The 22,293-nt window shown below is 39.8% G+C and overlaps 1 protein-coding gene across 1 annotated transcript in view; it reads left to right on the top strand.

Moving 5' to 3' along the window:
- LOC139696881 (facilitated trehalose transporter Tret1-like) overlaps positions 1 to 22,293 on the top strand; it is a 159,738-nt gene that overhangs the window by 54,506 nt on the left and 82,939 nt on the right. The window contains exon 2 of the mRNA XM_071595761.1: positions 3,817 to 3,994. Within this exon, the coding sequence (XP_071451862.1) occupies positions 3,817 to 3,994 (178 nt within the window). The remainder of the gene's footprint in view (positions 1 to 3,816; positions 3,995 to 22,293) is intronic.

The following is a 22,293-nucleotide window of genomic DNA, read 5'->3' on the forward strand; positions in this document are numbered from 1 at the left end:
ATGTACATTCATATGGACCACTGAGGTAAAGAAATAATGAATCTTTACGCCAAAGTTTTTATTAGTTAAAACTTGGAGAACATCCTCGAAAAAGTGACTCCTATGGAAAGTCATCGTCGTTCAAAGGCTGTTTATGTTGACTATGCTTTTGATAGGTCTACTGTAAATCGATGGGTAGTATAATTTCGTGGTTGCGAGCCTGGTAAAGCCGTAATTGTTGATGAAACACGCAGCGGACGTCCGATCACTGGGTTTGATTCAAAATGGCCGGCGAATGACTCAAAAGCGTATGGCAAACCATTTTGGAATATCCAAAGAACGTGTCGGCTTCATTTTTGAACAATTGAGACGCTGTAAAATCTGTGCACGATGGGTCCAGCACGCCATCTCACAGACGAGAAAAAAACAAAAACCCTCCTTATTACCCCGATCTTGCGCCTTGCGATTTTAATTTTTTCCTCAACTCAAGAGATACCTCAAGGGTATTCATTACACCTCGGACGATGAGGTGAAGGCAAAAATTCGATATCAGCACGCTGTTTAACTCGCATTGACATGGTACTAGAACACGTCTCCATACTTCCGCTTCTTAAAATACATTAGGTGAATGTAACGACCTCAAACCTGCGCATGTGTTTTGAGGGGAAATGTTACTTCCACATGCCACCAGGAGTTCTTCTGAAGGTCATTTTGTTTGTGGTCTACAAGCAGCATGTGTGCATTAGTTTTCGACCTAACCTCGTACATTTGCCTTTAAATACTTTAAAAGCCACCATTAAGGTTCACATTTGGTTACATTAGATCCTTTCATTGGAATACGATATCTCCAGCAGATGCGCACATCTCGAACCAACAATCAAACACCCCCATGCCCCCTCAGCGGGAAGTGGGCAGTGTCGATCAGTGGAATGACCGAATTCGTCATTGCGTGTTATAATAAGACTCACCAAACCGGTCCCCGTTGGGGAGCACCTTGAGACAGGAGACTTTGCTCTCGTCTTGTCCCGCGGTCCACAAGGGCACTTGGAAGAGGAAATCGAGCGAAACTGCCGACATTATATCATGCCTTTGACCTTGAATAGGCAACAATTTTACTTCAGTCTTTATACTCCTCATGCAAACATCTTATGGTTTTGTTTTCTTCCCATGCATTGCGACCAGGACTATTCCGGATATGAATGAATTATATGCGTTTCTTTTTCCATCAATCAAATCATTCATTTTTACCACTCAAATAATTTGAACCCAAAAATACAAAATGGATGCCTTTCCTGCTCTATTCATTACCCTTTGATTAGTATCATATCATTCGCGAAATTTTAATTGAACTATTGGCAAGGTTGAATATCAGATAAAAACATTTTTGTAAGATTTTGGTTCTTGCAGTTCAATTAACATTGGAAAACTGAACTTCAAGGAGAAAATCATTTGAAAGTTCAAAGATACGAGTGTAGTGCTGAAAAAGCGATTATTTCTTTATTAAAATTGTGAGGACGATTATGATAATTCTAAAAGTATATAATGTCAATTTTTTTCATTGAAGAACGCTTATTTATGTGGAGGAGTGCCGGTTCATTTGCAAGCCATCTGAATATTTGATCAGTAACCACTGTACGGATGCTAACGTAACATACGCCGTCGTCCCAAATTGTGAACGTGTAAACGTTTCCCTTGATTTCAGTTTTGGCTAAGTTTTCGTTAACGGCACTCATTCTTTCGATTTAATTTTTCTGTCCCTGCACTTCGCGTACTTAAGGTGACAAACCGAACTTTGGAACACTACAAGCGATTGATCATTAACCCTGGTTTTTTCCGTAAAAAGTGGTAGACGAGAATTTTTTTCCTCAGAGGAAACGCCTCTCGCCAAGGAGGCATACTCTATGAATGAGTCCAGTTATGTAAAGTATTTTTGGCTCGCAGTACCAGTACTGCAGTAATAATACTCATGAATGAAAATAGTAAGAAACTAAAGTCAAAATAGAAATATTAAATACTTATAATTTACAAATTAGGACAAGATTAAAAATTGCGTAGATACAAGGTATATTCGTAGGTGTATGTTAGCTGGTAATGCAAGGTGTGATAAAAAAAAAGACATGGCTCAATTTATAACTTGTTTATTTTGATGGATACAGATTAATCGAACTTGTCGCCCTCAAAGTACATGTCTTGGCTGACGACTCACTTTTGCCAACGTTTCTTCCAGCTCCCGAACCCTGCCTGGTAAGCCGCCTCAGGTCCGCCGTACAATTAGTTTCATTGTCCGAAGTAGAGTCGAATAGGCGCCCTTTCAATGTTGATTTTGACTTTGAAAACAAAAAAAAATGTTTCAAGAAACTCTGGGTCACCATTTGCTCGATCCATGAGTTCCTGACAAATGTCCGCACTGTCAAAATTGTCTGACAGGATCTAAAACTAATGCCCTCTTCCTCGATTATCTCCCTAACAGTTAAACGGCGATTTACCCGCACCAAATCGTTCACCAATTTGACAAGGTTGGGGTCTGTCGAAGTGGAAGACCGCCTCGTTCGCGAATCTTCATCTGTCGAATTTCTGCCCGATTTAAAATGACTGTAATACTCAAAACACCGGCTTCGACTCATAGCTTAATTAACAAAGGCTTGCTGAATCATTCCGAATTTCTCCGCCCCCTCGGATTATTTTTTGTTCGCAAACTTGAAAAAATGACTCGGTGGTCAAAGATTTTCCCAACCGTGAAGAAGTTATGTCGGCAGTTAATGGCTATTTTCAGGAGCAAGACAGCTATTATCATAAAAAGGGTATCAAACTTGTTGAACACCGCTGGGAAAAGTGTATAGAGCTGAAAAGAGATTATGTTGATAAATAATTACATTTTTTTCCAAAATTTTGGTGTTTTCTTTGCTGGGTCGGGTACATCTGGGACCACCCTCGTACTGTACATGCTTCTTTCATGAATCTCTCTGTTTTTTGCTCATTTCGGTGCTCAAAAGCCATTATTTGAGCACGCACAGCAGAGTTCGTTTATGTAATAATCTTTACATCCCCATGATTTGCAAAGAAGCTGTTCTCCCAACAGCGGACACCCTGCCAATAGCGGTGAATTATTCGTTCCTTCTAAAGAACGTGTCATCGAGATATCAAGTTTATGTCATGTTGGTATAATTCGCTCTCTACCGTAGTTCTAAGCGCACTCTATCAAACGACGACGACAAAATATGCCATGTCGATTTCTTTGCCAATTTTTATAGATACCGACCGATAAAAATCCAAGATTTGTCACATGTTCTAATAACAGCGGAGGACGTATAACGGAAACATTATGGATTAATGGGGCAGAAATACATGTCGTTATCACAAAAAAACTGAAAGCACGTGAGCAATTGTATTTCTCGTATAACGGTTTCAATAGTATCAATATATCAGCACCCACTTGGCGTTTTTCTCGATAGCGTTTATTGATTTGCAGTAAAAAAAATAGGCGAAGTCGCAGTGTTTCAAGAATTGGCGCCCCAGAGCTTATCCGAAATGTGTTTAAGTACGCTACAAAAATGAATAAGAACCTTCTAGAGAGTCTACATATATACTCTATATTCACATCGTACCTGTTTAAGAAATACCAATGAATGGATGTTTCACCACTTGTCATTAGTACGTGTACTCTTGACTTTTGCAGCTACGATCCAAACCCCTAGTAAGTGGCAATGAGGTTCCACTCCACTGTCCGTCGTTTTTAAGTCTCAATTTCCTTCTGTATTACCCTTTCGCCACTTTTCAACCACCCTCCGTATCGATCACCCATTGAAACGGCTCCCATCTCTCTGTGTCTCCCCGCAGTGGATTTCGGCCCGAGGACAGCGTCGTCGACCCGAACCCGGCGGTGGTCGCCGGCGGGGTCAAGGAGATCGCCATAAGGGAGGAGGACACCGCCAAGGACGCTGGGGTGGAGAGCAGCGTGCCGGACCATGGGCACGAGTGGGAGACAAAGAAGAACTTCAGGAGGGCACTGCCCCAGGTCAGTCAGTCATTCAATCAGCTGTTGTGATCGACCAATAGGATGCTCTTCAGTTCGTGCGTGTGTGCACACACAAGAGCGGGAGAATGAAGGTTCTAAAGCGATTTGTGGTGTTGGGGCGAAAGTGAAGGGGAGGGAAGACGAACGGAGTGAAAGTGGGCACTTAAGGGGTCAAGGTCATCGAGTATATAAGTATGCGCTAGGCAAACAACGTGAGCTCATCCGGAAGTGCAACCTCTGGCTGACGTGCCCACCTTGGTCGACTCACTTTTATTTTCTTGATAAGATCTAGTCACTCTTGTTTATGATACCTTATCAGTTCTCATGCGGTGAATTTGTCCACTTTTGAATTTACAAATAATAACATGTTACCAGGGGCCTGGTTGTCCAGGGGGAAGAGCGAGGGAAGAGAGATGGAATACTGACCGGACGGCTTTCCATTCCGGGAGCCACCTTTGGACACCGTCAGCTTCACTCAAGCTGAGTAATTTTTTCGAGTACCTCGTCTCCCTGGGAAACCATAACCAGGACAGAGAATGGATCTGCCTCCCCTTGCACGGCTCCCCTCATGCTGACTTTCACACGCCGTTAGGGTTAGTACCGGGTGAGATCTACCATCACCCACCAATCCAACCTTCGGTTTGATGGCAATGGTAGTGATTAGCGTATTACCTTGGCTAATTTCAATCAGATTCCATTTCGATAGTTGAAAGTAGAGATTTCTGGTGTCATGAATATACGATGTAAACATATATAATTTTCGAACGCTATGTCACCATTATTCAACTCAATAAGTTCATAAATGAGCTATTTACAGCGTGGACATTTTCCGCCTATATTAAATATCTACTATTTTAAGTTCAATGACTGGGTTCGAATTGCCTCGATGGATTCAGTGGCTTACTTGCGCAACATACGCAATTTGTCGCTAAAATCTCGTTCTGGTTCTTTCATCGAATGCATTCCAAACTTCTAGTCACCATCCATCATGAACTAACGGATGCAGCGAGTTCCGTCAATATTCAATGACGTGGGGCTTTTAAATTTACGCGTGAATTCAAAATGGCGCGTACCAATCATGGCAGAGTCGCTGGAAAAAAATGTGTAGAGGCCCAAGGACAGTACTTTGAAGGATTTTAAGTGTTTTTGCAAATCTGTTCAATACATTACTTTCAAAAAAAATAACTGCATTACTTTCGGAGTGAACCCTGTATATTTTAATGCCTTGTGTCAGGTTGTTTTTTCATAGGAGAGACTAATAAGTGTATCATTGCCCAGTCTCTGTTCGTCTAAAACTCACCTTATACGGTAGTCTGCCATGTAAAAATAACTACATGGGTACAATCAACAACTGAAGTTTTTGTTTTCAAGTTTTAAAACAGGAAAAATATCGAATCTACGATCGTAAATTACACGTTCGTTGTTAATTACTGAAGTGTATTCAATTAAAATCAGAATAACACCTTGTCTTTTACCAACGTCCACGGAGCATGGGAAATTAAATCCCTCGAGGTTTTAATGGAATAACGCAATAAAGCTCACGGGTTCATACATCTTCCCGCTCTCTTCGTAAAGAGAGCGGGAAGATGATTAAAAATGACAGTTGGAATTTTTTTCCATGTGAGCAAGATAAAAATAATTTTTTAACATCAGGGGATTGACAAGAATCAAATTTAGGTGCGTGGACAAAATAAATATTCTGTCAAGCCAGCATAAACGATAGATGTCAACTAAATACGACTTCAGGAATTTCTGCCGTCAAGTTGCCAGAACTTTTTCATTCTTCACAGTAATTGTCCATTCGAACAACTTGGTGGGATGAATATATTCCGATAAGAAACTCTTAAAAGATTTGTATTTCACTAAGGACAAAGAGTTCATTATTATTACGCGTCATTCCTAGTTTATACGACGATTATAGAGCAAGAATTCTGTAAATTATTAAGCTGGATGGTAAATTCATCGTGACTAAATTGAAAGAATAGATGTCACGTTTTTTGAAGGCTTCTCCATCTGCATGTATGTACACCTGTTCCTCTCTTTTGAACGTTGTGTCATCGTTTGTCATCGATATTTGTCATCGGCAAGGCGAGAAAAACAATTCAATAGAAACAGTGAGTACGTCCACAGCTAATCGCTTAAGCACACATCCTGAGTTGTCTTTTCTTAGGTTGCCCAGAGCGTGAGACCCTAAATCCAAATTGTTCACATATGTTCTCGTGATGCGACGTGCGTCCGTAACCATGGGAATTCCCTTCAAGTCTTCACTGCAAAATTCGTTTAGTAATTTTGTAAACGGAGACCTTTAGAGCGTGAACTGTTTTCACGCGTGTTTTCCGCGCGCCGAATTGTTGGCAAATGTCGCAATCTTCTCTCCGCGCCTTCGAGAGGCTCGAACATTGCACAAGAAGCCCCAAAACCCGATTGTGAAGTGTAAAAACTTAAAATGACACATCATAGTAAGGTAAATCTACAGATAACTTATTTAACAAAATGAATAATTACAATTCCCGCTTAATAATATTTCTGCCATTATTTTACAATTACTTTAATGGTATCAACTTACATGGCTGAAGAATATTTACTGTGAAGTTAATTTCATTTGATATATTTTTTGGAAATTACCATCGGCTATGTTTTACGAGTCACTGAAATATACGTTTACAAGGTATCCTGCCAAGCCTCTGCACTGCTTCCTAAATGGCCCCGGGGGAGATCCCACACTAAGCACGCACCAGAAGGAATTTTCACACTCCTGTTTGTCATAACATCAACTCATTAAATGGCATTCTAGCTCTAAAATAATTATGAATTTTTAAATAATATATAATTTGGAATAAAGAATTGTCTCCCGGAGGAACTTATAAACCATTATTGCCAATAAATCAATATATGATCGCCACCTTACAAGTGGAATATCGCAAGAGACATTTTTCAACGGGCACGTAACATTTGATACTTTAAGAAGCACTATATTGAGATGACTTTTCGATATGAACACTGAATTCATTTTAAGGAAGGCATGGGAAGGGCTGGAGGTAAGAGCAAAATTCGCTTGAGAGTACAAAAAATCATGTAATAGTTGATGATGAATGTGAACAAAATAAACTTGATTCGCTTTTCAAGAAAAGGAAAGCTAAGCTAAATTAAAACGGTAGTTTTTCAAAAAGAGCAGGTTGGAGAGTTGAACTATCTTGGAAGTGTTTTGGACCCAAATAGTCAAAGTAGTAGGAACTTACGTAGAAGAATTGCGTTGGGCAAAGAAGCTTTCACATGGAGGAGGGAATTGATGACAGGAACCTTGAGTAAGGATGCTAAGAAAAGACATGAAAACCTAAAACTTTAAAGCGTGGTTATGAGGATAAAAAAAAAGAAACTTTGCACTTCCACAATAAAGGTTTAAAATTTCGCGAACCTAGTTTCGATGCTGTACATCATCATCAGATCTGCTGATGATGCGCAGCATTGAAACCATGTTCGCGAAATATTAAACCTTTATTGTGGAAGTGCAAAGTTTCTTTTTTACCCTCATAATGAAGGAATTCCACAAAGTTAAACCTGAAACTGTTATGTTTTTTTCACAGCGAGGTTTTGTATGGAGAGGACACGTGGTCACTGAAGTAAGATGATTTAAAATTGAAGCGTAGATTGGAGGCTCTTGAAATGTGTGTGTGGAGAAGGCTAAAAATGGTGAAATTTACAGAAAGGAAAACAAACGAAGAAGGACTAGACATGTTGGGAAAGTAGAGAGGAGAGTTGGGAGAAACCTAAAAGAGGCAAAAGAGGCGGGTGAAAAGCATTTTGGTTGGATGTTGAAGGCTGTGTTTGAGGAGCGAATGTTACGCAAGCGGGGGAGAGGCAGGAAAAGGATAGGAGAAATGCAAGGAAGTAGAGCGCATGCAGAATTTAAGAATATTTAAATGTTTGGGTGGGTTGCAAGGTTGTCTTGTTTTGCCGAAGCTGAGAAATATAAGGGTATCCAGATTGCGTCCGTCCAAAACGTACCCTAAACGATAGCTTACCAAATAGCAATAATAATATCTCGAGGTGCATTTTATTGGTGGCCCAATATGTAGTCTTATGCGAGAAAATCTCACAGGTGTACTCAACGAAGACATCTGAAAACTAATGAATTCAAGCAAGGAGAAAAATTTTCACAGAAGCCAGATATAATGTACTCTCTTCCATATACATTTTTTTGGAATTTCCCTGTGCCTAATAAACATATATTCAGATATATTAATGTTTTATTCTTCCTGCTAAAAACGTCGTCAGAAGTTGATTGAAGAATTTTTTAGCCATTTTTGTGTTTCTATGAGATGGCCATTGGCTATTGCTGACCATATTTATTTTTTTCAATAACAAGAAATCCGTTATTACTCATTGGTCGTAAGAAATAAACCGATTGATACTTTCAAAAAACCTTTAAAGATGCTCAACAGCGGCCAAGGGCCGGTGATGTGAACACAAGGTCATAATTAGGACTAAATTTTCAGTTTCACACGATGAAGTTCTCTCTGGGTAAAACATGATGCTGTCACAAAAAATTCCAAATTCGCAATGGGATTTCCCGAAAAAAATTATGCAGCAAAACCATCACTCGCTGCAAAAACCTTCAAAATATAGTACCGTGATCACGTTCCATTACGTAGTATCGCTGAGGTGTGAACGTGTATTTCGTAAGCTGTACATTGATTAACGTCATATACGGGGGAAGTTCCAAAGCTGTGCGCGAGGCCTCCTCGAGGGTTTCGATCGCTCAAACGGCGGTGACTCAAACGCTTTCCTTTAAGGGACGACTGATGTATCCACGCCGCGTGTTCGCACTCCAATGGTAACTCAAAATCCACGCCGGTGACGAGGGCCATGGAGAGTAGGCAGGCATCTCACTCTCCACACGCCATGAATGGGACGATGAGCCCCCACCGCTCGGATCTTTTAAGCTCATGGCCGTCTCTCCTCCAAGCCAAAGAGAACGCCTTGGACGTAGGGGTCACAATGAAAGAAATACAAGAATAAATAAGTTGACGAACGCAGCCACACCACGTAAAACAAAGGCCAGGGACACCCACGAAAAGACAGCACATGAGAAGGAGCTCAAAGTTCACTATTTTGATGGTTGTGATTCTCCCGATGGCGAGTGTACTTCTGCGTCTTGTCCTTGTGCATATAAAAATATGGGAATAAAATCAACGTAGTCAATGAAGCTCAAAGCTCGGGCATAGTTCAAGAAATGCTTAAAGGAGGATAAGTTTTACTTTAGTAATTTATTTATTGAAAACATTAAACATTTCTTCATAATTGGCTTCCAAGTTACGAAGAATGGGAATCCTAAATATAAAGAAAATATTCCTTAATAAACCAAAATCGCTCTTTCGAAACTTTGAGTAAATCCATTGCAATTTTTATTGATAGTTTCAATCAAATGTTTACAGGGACTTTATGGCGATGCTATTGTATTGCAACCCGGGTTTTGTATTATTTTTAACTGTGGTAATGTAAAATTTTACCATCAACAAATTATCCCCGAACAATTTTATTATATATGTTTCTGTTTATTATGTGTTTATCAGTGCCTTTAAATAATAATACCTATCATACGATGTGAATTACGTTTTCCTTGAGGGCACAATTAGTTTGCCGTGATATTGCAGAACGCCCGATCAATGGCTGTCGCAACTCGCCCGGGGTGACGGGGCGAAGGAGCAAGTTGCAACACTGGATAAAGGATTAATATTATATGGTATAGCTGATGGGATCGCTTTTCAGTGGCTGGGTACGCGTGCGGTAAATAACAGAAAATCCTATGCATTTTAAATGATTGGATGTATAGAATAAAATTGCAAAAATCAAATAGCAAGAAACTTTTGCCACCCTCCCCGGTCCTCCGTGCTCCTTGCGGGAGGAGTGATATTTTGGTGACCTTTGACCCATATGCAGGTCACTTTGCAAAGAAACATTCGCACCAGTCGCGAGGAATTAAGGCAAAGAGTTTATTCAGGAGGGAAAACCTGATTTGGGTTCACTTCCAAATTGTTTAAGATTCATTCACAATCCTCATCAACAAAGCACTAATAACTTAAGTTACGCAACTTCATTCCCCGCAATTGACCTGGAAAAAATGAAGTGACCAATTTTAAATTGTCCACTCCGGCATCCTCTTTCGCACCTCCCTACACACCCCGCTCCACGTCACTCCCCTCCCCTTCCGCCGTTTCAGCATTTATCAATGACCAAGTCGCAATAGTCTATGTTGCAAGTGACCCTATGATTTGTATTCAAAAAGTCGCATTGTCGCAGATTGAAATTGCCATGTCTAGCGTGATTAATTATTAGTATTACATAAATCTCGTCGCAATAAGGCAATTGTCCTGGTGGAAACTGTCAAGTCAGGTCAACGGTCACTCTTACAATGTACATACATGCATACACAAGGAGAACAGATATGAGACAAAATACTCTTATTTATATAATGACACTTTAAGATTACCAACCGCACCTTTACCATCTCCCATGGGCTAGGCTCATACCATGTCTACAACGCTCCGTCCATCGCCGCACTCCGTCCATAAACAGACACTCATCAATTTCATATACCGTTCAAAATCACGCACCGTTAAACATACTAATTCTAACGCCGTCCACATCACATACAAACAATACATTAATAAGAACAATAGTATAATAATCACTTATCAATGAAGTTTATCACCCAGTGGCTGCCTTAGACTTATTCTTAAAACTCCTAGAATTGGATGGAAAGGGCTCAAACAAACCTCCAGGTAGCTGGTTCCAATCAGCAATAGTTCTGTTTAAAAACGAGTATTTTTTGTTTTTTGCGTTCGTATTTTTATTTTAAAACTGTTGCAGTTTTTACCCTTAAAGTTTGGTTTTTCTATCTCTTTCCATAATTCTTCCCACGGATTGTCACTTTTGACAATTCTACACTTCGCGCCTAACCTACTCTTTTTTCTTCAATATTTCAAACTCTCCCATTTCCCTGACACTATCTGTTCTTTTGTACCTTCCGAGTACATATCTTACTGCCTTTCTTTGAACTTTTTCTCTCTTTTTAATATGTCCCACCTCATCATGATCTCATACTATGGAGGAGTATTCTGGGATAGGGATAACCAGTTCCTTATATGCTTTTTGTTTTTTTGGCTACGTTATTTCCTTTTAAATTTCTCATTACCCAATGCAGTACTTTAAATTCCTTACGTATCATATTATCTACTTGGACTCCCCGCCCAAGATCCCTGGTTAAGTAAATGTCTAAATATTTGCAATGACTGCTAGATGGGATTCTTTCTCCAAAGAGAGTGTAAATGTACTTTCCTGCATTATTTTTATTTAAAATATTTATATGCTTACTCTCACTGTTATTAATGCTCATATTATTATTTGTCGCCCAATGTTCCCCATTGTGATGAGCAATTGTTCGCAACTTCCTCACCTTTGTTTCCCACCGCCTTCCCAAAAGAATTCACTCCCACAACCTCTCCCTCCCTCTTGCTTCCCCCATTCCCCCGTTCTTCAAGCCCCCGACCTCCGGGGGACCTTGACCAAGGGCGGGGTGAAGTATCCGGCACCCAAGCACCATCCTGAGATCGGCGGCTTCACCTTCACCTTCGCTCGTCACAATTCAGTTATAAAAAGGGCCGCTAGTTGACGCTCCCACATGCTCCCTTCAATTAGCCGTCCTCTGCCTGGGCGACGTGCCTCCTAACCCCACCGCCTTTCCCACTGGGCCCAGTGTTCTACTGCCTTCCTCCCCTTTTCCCACCCTTTTCCCACTGCTTCCCCTCAATATACCCCTCCCAATTCTGCCCAAGTTTCCTTTACATTGAGATGCACATTTCAGAATTCCATCGAAATATGTCTTATTAAGGTCCACAGCACAGCACACTCGTTACGCCCACCCTTTCCCCGGAGCAATTCTAAACAAACCTAGCAAAATTTTCTAATAGATTTTCCCTGTTTTTAATTAATCTCTATTATATATATATATATATATATATATATATATATATATATATATATATATATATATATATATATATATATATGTAAAAACACAGATTTAGATTTTTAGAATATAGAAACACAAAGAAAGGACACTCACAATTTGTTATTTGACGTTTCGACACGGCTGTCGTCTTCAGATTCTGAAGACGACAGCCGTGCTGTCGAAACGTCAAATAACAAATTGTGAGTGTCCTTTCTTTGTGTTTCTATATTCTAAAAATCTAAATCTGTGTTTTTACATACTATATTTGTGCGTCGCCGAAGAGCGTTCCATTTCGAAGATATTATATATATATATATATATATATATATATATATATATATATATATATATATATATATATATATATGTATATATATATATATATATATATATATATATATATATATATATATATTTGCTTTTTTATGAAACGAGAGAAACTCTTTAGGAACGATCATTCGGGATAATAAGTTGACGCGAATCGCACCAAATGCTATGAATTAATTCAAACAAATGCAGGAAAGTGAGTCATCCTCCGCCACGAGAACCGGATCTCAAGAGGCACCTCAACCATTAAACAAGGATCTAAATGCCGTGCGAATGCGAGAGTCCAGCATTCCCAAACGTTCCAAGCCCACGCGACTCGATGCGAGGTCGTGACTTCCATCCAGAGCACTGAAGTGCTCCCCCGGGAATGCTTAATCGCAATGACCCCACCACCCAAGGCACTGCGTAAGTGCCGGCATTTCCACTGTCATTAATTCACGTCCACAACGATCAATGCAAGCCGATGAGCAGAGTCCCACACGGCCTTTGAGTTGACAATATTAATGTCCCCATTGACAGAGTTGATGAATCAGACAGGCGGGCGTCATCTGATTAAGGCTCGCGATCGCTAAACCATGAGCCCAGGTTGCTTACTGTGTGGTCAGAGAACCCAAGGGGACTCAAATGCGCGCAATGCATACTACCTTGATCAAAAATTTCCCGGAATTTATTCAGAAAATTAAAAATACAAGTTTATTCATCTAAATCTATATTGTCCCCTTCAAAGTAATCCCCATCGACTGCAACACACTTATGCCAGCGCTTGATCCAATCCTCGAAACATTTTTTATATTCGGTTTTCGGTATGTCCATCAGTGCTTCCTGCGATTTTTCCATTACTTCCTCTCGGCTGCTAAAACGCGTTCCCCGTAATGGTTTTTTTAACTCGATTGAACAGAAAGAAGTCACAGGGAGCCAAATCAGGTGAATTCGGTGGCTGTTGGATGGTATTTGTTGCATTTTTCGTCAAAAAATTACGAATAATGATAGCACTGTGCGACGGTGCGTTATCATGGTGCAAAATCCACGAGTTTTCTGCCCACATTTCTGGTCTCTTTCGGCGAATTGCTTCACGCAAACGTCTCATAACGCCCAAATAATACTCTTTGTTTACTGTCTGGCCTTCTGGCAAAAATTCATGATGCACTACACCGTTGTAATCCATGAAAACCGTCAGCATTGCCTTCTTTTTTGACTGAAAACGACGTGGTTTTTTTGGTCTCGGCTCATTTGGTGAACGCCATTCACTTGCTTGATGTCTGGATTGCGTGTCGTACTCATAAACCCACGTCTCGTCTCCAGTAATGATCCTTTTGATGAATGTGGGATCGGATTCAGCCTCGCAAATCATGTCTTTTGCGACGTCAACACGGTCTCTTTTTTGCATGAAATTGAGGTCTTTTGGCACCAACTTTGCTGCTACACGACGGAAACCCAAATCATTAACCACAATGTCTTGGGCGGATCCATAGGCAATGTTCAAGTCCTCCGCTATTTCTCTGATGGTTAATTTGCGGTTATTGACCAACATTTCTTTTACTTTATCAATTTTTTCACCGACTTTCGATGTCGATGGTCTGCCACTGCGTTCATCATCTTCGATTGACTCACGACCACTTCTGAACCGCTCGTGCCACTGGTAAACGACCGTTTTTTTTAGAGAATCGTTGCCGAAACACTTTTCCAACGTCCGTGCGCCACTAAATCCGTTTTTTACGCAAAATTTAATACAAGTTCGTTGTTGCAAATTTAAATCCATTTCTGCAATTGTAAAAAATCGCCAACACACACAGAGATAGATGTACTCTTGGCTACGTAACTTTTGCAAATGTCAAGTTATGACACTAAGATTTAAAGGGAATATCAACAACAGATGTACCAATTTAACAAAAAAACAGAACTCAAATCGGAACGATGGGAGCGCCACACGGTGGTTATTCCGGGAACTTTTTGATCAAGGTAGTATATTGAAACATGTAAGCTATTGAAGTGTTTTGGAAAAATAAACAGTTACTATTGCAGAACATGAATTGTAAATATTTTTTTGTCGCTTTGACTCACGTGAACACACTGTTATTTTTTTAAATTAAATTCTTTTTAATAATATATGATCAGCTAAGGCATTTAAAAAACAATATCTTAAATAAGATGTGAAATTTCAGGGGCATTTTTAAATTCTTATTAATTGGAAAAATGGTTTCATATCGAATAAATTAGTTTCATTCGATATTTTATAGATTCTTACGAATCTCGTATTAGATGAGAACAGAAGTTTCGAACAAATTTAAACTATGCTGTTGCCAAATATTAAATTGAATTTACATAGAGAAATAGATATTCAAATAAAAATGTTCAAAATCTGCTTATCTATTAATAAATCATCATTATAGAGATGATAATTGATTTAGCAATAGCCTGAGTGCTATTTCTCATCCCAGTAAGGCTCATTGGTCCTTGTGAGAAGATTAAAAGTAATTAATCCCCTAAACTAATGATCGGATATCATTTATTATATTCTTCAACGTTAGCACTGTTATGTGCGCAAAGATAACATACAGCAAATAATTTATCGCCAATTTTTTTAAATTTCATTTTGAAGTAACAGTCAATCGTTACCAATTGTTATTATAAGGTAATCCGCCGGTTTAGGTAGGTTTTGGAGGGACACAACTACCAAATAAAAATTTTGTGACTCCTCCCAAAACACAAAATCCAGTATCCTACTCTACATCAGGTCCCTCTTCATCTCTGAGTACTTTCTTCCTACCTTCATCCCGTCTAACATGCCTATCCTGTTCCTGCCCTCTTCTCTTTTGCCTAACATTCTTCCCTCTATTATAGTCTTCAACATCCCACTGCCGATCAATACACCATTCTTCCATTTTTCCTGCCTCCATAGGATTTCTCCAAACAAACCCCTCTCTTCGCCCACCATACCAAGTACTTCCTCGTTTGTTTTCTTCTCTGTCCATTTCACCTTCTCCTTTCTTCTCCACACCCACATTTCAAAAGCCTCCTATCTACGTCTATCCTCCTGCTTCAATGACCACGTTTCCGCACCGTACATAGCTACGCTCCATATCAAAGTTTTTCTCATAATATCTCCTCTCTTCATCTCGAGTCTTCTCCGAACATCCTTACTCAACGTCCCTGTAAACATTATTTCCTCGGGTCTTGAGCAAGTTTACTCACTGCGACTGCGATTCTGACATACTCGGAAAAAATAAAATATCTCACTCAAGGTATTACGATGATACCCTCTGGATAATTATTTCAGTGCAGAGTTGGTGGTCTCTCAACATTAGCTATCGAAAACATTTCCATTTTCCACAGCTATGCCTTGGACTACATTCATAGGTTTGCAGTTTAGCAATATGTCCCAGGCATCCAATTTGATGCAATCTTAAAATGGTGCAAGACATTCAGCACCTAGGAAAAGAAAAGTGCCGAATATATTCAGAACAATATCTTGAATTCCGAGTGTGGATACAAATCAGTTCAAACCGAAGCTCCTTACCCTCAAGGAGAAATTCTTGAATATTCAAAAAGAATTACCCTTAACATCCAGTCATACACGTTGATGGAGTAGTAGTAGTAGTTTTTAGGGGAGGCGACCGACAGCCAAGGTCACTTGCGCCATGGGGGATGGACAGGAAAGGATGAAGGGTGGAGAGAAACCCGGCGTCATCCTACTCTTAACGAAAGGCGCCAAGGTGTCCGCAGTTTAACGTCCCATCCGACGGACGGCGTACTAACTCAAAGTGACTTACTCCGCGTACTCCACAAAGCATCTCAAGTAGGGATCGAGATACCTCTGAAAAATATTCAACACCGCCGGGATTTGAACCCGCGCCCTCAGGGTGGGAAGCAAGTACGATAGCCCCCGCATTATCTCGATCCCCTCGATGATGGAGTTGAACTTCTATTATAATGAGTACAAAAAGTGTATACTCTATAATTGTGCCGTTCTCAAAATTTTCCGTGGCAGTGTACATAAATGTTCCCTTGGCTTAAATACAGCAGAATGGTCCTCGCTGGACTACCCAAAATTCCCTCTCCTGAAAACCCATTTCGTGAATATTCATTATATTGCGCGGTATTTTTGCTCTATCCATTAAAGTTAAATTCAAACAACAAAGCTTAATAATAAAAGTCAAAAGGGTTCTAAAAAATAGGAAGTTTAAAAGAATTTTTCTTTTTCAGGCGTGGCTAATTCAAAAATCTTGCCTATGCCCATAAATTCTCATTTATCGGTCCTAAATACCGAAAATAAACACAGTATTCAATCATAATATTGGTTTTCTAGGTTAGGGTATTACAGCGATAAATCACACAGCTTAGATGAAGTTCATTTAGCTTAATTTTTTTCCATTTATTCCTTGCACCTCTATTGTAGTATAGTTTTACTTTGGCTCCATCAACTCCGTTACATTTCATTATCCTACATCTTAATTCAATCAACTCTGTATGAGTCAGGTATTTTGATGGTTGAACAAGCTTACGCATATCGGCTTGAACAGACTTTAACCCATGGTAAATTTAAAATTCCATGCATTTATAAGCCAGCAGCTTACCTCTACGCTACAATTTACATCTGAAAGCGCCCGCTGTCTGTCATCATTCCATTGGCTACTCTGAAACTTTGAGCTACCGAACTGTGACGTTTTTGTAATATGGGAAATCTGCAGAATTTGCATACACGGTCGCCGTTTAATTCACTCGTCTACCTCCTCCAAGTTAATTTTTTTCCTATCTAAAAAAGGCATCTCACGCCTTCCATTAACTGTCGGATTCGCTCTGACTAGAGAATAGATGACACTTCATTATCCAACTCCGACAAAATCACCGAGCGGTCGTTAATCATGCGAAAACTCACGAGGACGTGATATTTTGAATCACGTCCGTGCAGGGGTCTCGACGAATCAGCAGGCAGGGAGAAGGGACCAATCCCCGCATTTCTCAACCAAATCGCGAGATAAACTCCCTCTTCCCAACTCGTGGATATCCTACTCGATGAGTATGCGAAACCAAACGAGTTTGGGTCGTCACGTTGCGCGGAGAATACCTGTTTCAAAGATCGGTGACCACAACGATGGGCGAAGTGGTCGGGGGGGTTTCTATACCACTTCTTCATTTCATATCCGTCATGCTTCCCTGGTGATGTTGTCGTGCCAAAAGAGTAAACGATACGCTTCAAATAGGAATCCATGAGAATTCCACGCTGTTCGCTGCCGTCCTTATACATTTTATTCGTTTATATATACTCTGCAAGCCACCGCTAGGGAGTTTGGCAGGGGGTGAATACACACCAGAATAATTTCACCCGAACGTGACCCTACCACGGTCGAACAATGTCGTTCGTGGGAAAAATGACATCTTAAATCTATCTGTTACACACTTAATCTCTCTAATTTTATTAGCATGATCTCTCCTACCGTAGTACGATGGGGGTAGTGACACATTTTTAAGATCACTGCTAAAGAGACGCCCTTCCAATTTACGCAAGAGATTCAATCTGTAATTTAACCTTCGCTCCGTGAGTGATTCCCTAATATTTTTTATACGCTGATAAGTTTATCATAACATCATTTTACAAATCTAGCTCCTCTGCGCTGCACGCGATCCAATTCGGCAATCAATCCAACTTCGTGAGGATTCCATATACTCGCAGCATATCATAAATGAGGCCCAACAACGGCAGATAATATTTCTCATTGACCTTTTCATTGCATTTACCAAGTACTCTTCTAATAATCGTAATTTTTTGTGAGTAGGGGAGTCTTAGGGGTGTGTGCGTTCCGGGACATCGACCAGTAAACCGCGAACGAGGTCGCCAGGGGTCTCGAGCACCATGGGAGGGTGCGTCGAGAAACGATCTTTGATGGGGGAGCGCTTCCGAAAACCACATTTGCGATTTCGAAACTGCATTCTATCGATTGCAAAACGTACCGCGCAGCCTCGCGTCAGCAGAGTGTACATCCAATTCGCACGGAGGGAGAAAAAGAGGCACAAACGGATTCACGTGACATCGGCATGTTTTGTCCGGCGTTTCAAAAATCAATTCCGCCTAAAAGTTATTTTACGCCAAAATCACGATTAATTAAGTATCAAATATTTGTCGCAAAAACAGATTTCCATGAGAAGAATCCTTAACTTAGCCAAGTATTCTATTAATACTGTAACAATCTTTACTAAATCTTACGTTGCGCTTAGCTCGTTTCTTATTCTTTGTTTTGCATACTGGCCGCGATGGCGCTAGTATTGGGCAGGCGGAATATTGTCCATTCCTTCAGTAGCTAAAACACGTTAACACTACTCGTGCGGTATCGGTTCTCTCCAAAAGCAAACTGAGCAAATAAATGAAGTAAATTCTATACATTTAGTGAAGTTACCAACTCCTGGACACCGGCTCTACGTTACGCGACATGGTAAACTTCGACAAGGATGTTGGCGCCGTATCTGATGGCGTCATGCGCACTCTTTTTGAGCTGTATGAAGCTTCGCGTCGGTAACTATGGAGGAGTTGTCGTGTTGAAGTAGAAGTGGAGTTCTCTGTGGCACATTAGGAAGTGCCGCAGGAAAGTGTTCTAGTGCCCCTACTTTACTTGTTATACATTAACGGCCTAAGCTCCCACATTAGCAGCAATCTCAGATTATTTGCTGGCGACACAGGAATTTACAGATGAATAGCGACCCCTTCAGGTGGCGTGCTGCACAATTAAGATTTCGAACGGATATCGGAGTGATGTAAGGAATGGTTGTTAGAATAAAAAATCAGAAAATGTACCACAATGTTAAGTGAATTTTATGGGAAGAATCAACCCCCAGCCGAAATCTTATAAGTGGCCAAAGGAAATGGTGAGGGAAAATTTGAGAGTAAAAATAAATAATTAATTAAAATAAAATAAAAATTAAATGATATAGGGGGATTAGAACAGGAAAAAAGATTGAAACTAAATATGATAACAAATACGCTCTGGCTAAGATGTACTAGATAGCATTAACCCTCACCCGTATGAAGTACTAACGCAGACAGGGCTTGCGAGAGATTCCTCCCACAAATCGCACGTAATAAAATAAATGCGAATAAATCAGGCAGCTTATAGCTTGGATGCACTAAATAGTATTGATCCTTGCTAATCTCAAGAATTCAAACTTCAACAAAAACGCTCTGGCTAAAGTGTAATAGAAAGCATTGACCCAGACAGGGCACGCGAGAGATTTCTCCCTACGCCAGTGGCCCACCAATCAAACGTAATAAAATCAATGCATTTTAATCACGTACTCTAGCTTGGATATACTAAATAGTTAAGTTAATGTACTAATGTATACTTATGTTTATGTGTACATTTAATCTGCGTTGAGCTTAGTGATAATTCCGATACTTGTAAGCAATTCAGACTTGCTTAGTGTAATTGAACATTTTAACCGTATTTGATGTCCATCTTGAAATTGACGAGCACTTTAGCGGACTGTCTTGAACTTAGCTAACGATTCAAAAAGCGGGTTTTGTGGCTTGAAATAAAGTAAAAAACCTTCAGTTTAACGATATATTATCAAACTGGATCTTGGTAAATATTAAATTAGCTACCTTATAATCCCTGAAGCACATTAATTGTATTGATACATCTGAAAATTCTCAGGTATTTTTTACTCTTTTTTGCGCGGAATTACTGAGGAGTCCGAGGGTAAATGTTATCAAAGAAACTCTCATGACAAGGAATAATAGAAGTTTTAGGAACAAAAGATAAGGCAGTGTTTCTTTCTTGAAAAATCTTAAAACCCCGTTCATGTTGGCTTGGTTAATGTTTCTCCGGCCTCTTTTCTCGACGCAAGTGCAGTTAATTTCGTGATTGAAGATGGGAAAGAGGAAACTAAATTGGCTTTCGGTGCAAGAAGACGATAGTATATACCCCCCCCTCTCCTCCGTGAGTGCTTCTGAGAGGACGACCTTCTTTCATCCCCAACACGCCGCGGCAGAAATTAGAACCACCCTCCACTCACCCTCCCTTCACTCGGCAACATCATCCTTCGATGGGGAAAGCGGGGGAGGGGAGGGTAGGAAAACGGCTCACGAGCAAGCGAACGGAATCTCACGGTAAGAGTCGGCGGACTCAGAAGACGGTGTTGAATGCAGTATTTTTTCCAAAGCCAAAAAATAAAAATAAGTTAAATGTACTGATCCTGATTGCAGTTGGAAATGGAAAGAGGATCGTTAAAATCATCAAGAAATGCTTTTTATACTGACCCGAGATCCAACTAGTTTCTCCTTATCACACATGGAGATGAATGTGCTAGTATTTGAGAAGTAGCTGGCAGTTTTATTTAAATTGTATTTTGGTGTTTCATTTTTAATGAACATGCATACCAGGTGAAATATTATATATGTGTACCAAAAAAGGAAAACAAAAAAATCGAATGTATGTCGCCCGCATAATTTGAAAAGTCACCTTACTTTTTGAACACATCCCGTGGTGGAAAAATAAAAAAAACAGCCTTCCTTGAGCAATAAAAGAATTTTTTTGCCGCAAAGATAAAAAATATAATACTCTTCAACGATCCCGTGATACCTTCCCACTTCCTTTTGTATTACCCCCGTCTCTCCCCTCTCTTCCAAATGAATTCTCGATCTTGCCTTCAAAGTGATTTCAAAGTGTGCAAATTCATGTGTAATATTTTCCGATACTTGTTTCATTCATGCTTGTCCGAAGATATCCTCTTTCCCTTTCTTCACTCTTTCCTTCCTCACCTTCAACTGCATCCCAACCACTTAACCATTAAAACCCTCGTTCCGCTATCTTATTTCTATATATATATTATTTTCCTTGATTTCCTCTTTCTCCTTGTTATTGAATGAATGGCCGAAAAACTAAAAGGGAATTAAAGCTTCTTATGTTTATCATATTGCATTTTTTTCTGTAATTCTGTTTCATATTGAAAGATGTATTTTTTTTATAATTGGACACGCCTTGAGGATCAAATGAAGTTGCAATTAGCTGTGGTTTAGTGGGTTAGGGCATTTTTTCGATGATAGTACATGGCACTTCAAAGTACTGCACCTTTAAACCGTAACTAATACGATATAAAGTATCCTAAAACCTCATACTGCATTTTTTAATAATTCATTAATTTGCTTTGCAGTCTCTGCCGACTCTGCCCACCCTCATTCAAAGCACTCACTAAACAAATGAACTATTCCACCAACCCTTACATTTGTCTTTAACGTGTATCTAAGCCCGCCTTTTTTTGAGAATATCAACTATTCAAAACCCATACTTCGAATTCACATTCTGTCGAACTTCAGGTGTATTATTTGTTGTCTCCGACGCAACTTTATGGAATTTGTATAACTTATTGAAATATAATTATTGACTTTGTAATTCCACACACAAAATTGTTTGGAATTACAAAATAAATAGTATCATTTAATTTCAATTCAGTATTATTATTAGAATTTAATTTGAACCTACAAATGTTATTTAGTTTATATCATTTCAGCATCCACCGCCAATATCTGATTAAATTCCTTGCCGACCATTTTATTACTGTGCGCCTGGTCTAACGAATTGGATTCAGTCTGAAGCAGTACACTTCTTGTCCTTGTAAAAGGATCGGAATGGCATTCAACTCTTCAACTGCTCCACGTGATGCAATGCGATGGCTAATTCAAAACACATGAGAATTAGGTCAGGTCCACGCAAAGTCTTCTCTGTTGTGCACACTGGAATATGAAAGATTTAGGATGATTGGGCATAAGCGGAGAATCAAGTAAATGAGAAAGTGCTAAGAGAAACCAGGAATTTTAAGGCAGGAGTAGTTTTAGGTCAATACTCTTTGAGTGAAAAGGCATCCATTTTTGTCAAATTGAGATCTGTAAGAAGCACTGTAGGTAGAGTGTCGTATAACTGGCCGGAGAGCCCGGATTCGATTCCCGGTGACTTTCTGCACATCCCGAACTTGG

The sequence above is a fragment of the Hetaerina americana genome, unplaced genomic scaffold (assembly GCF_022747635.1).
Source record: "Hetaerina americana unplaced genomic scaffold, ioHetAmer1.1.p SCAF_7, whole genome shotgun sequence".
In the NCBI taxonomy this organism is placed as follows: Eukaryota; Metazoa; Arthropoda; class Insecta; order Odonata; family Calopterygidae; genus Hetaerina; species Hetaerina americana.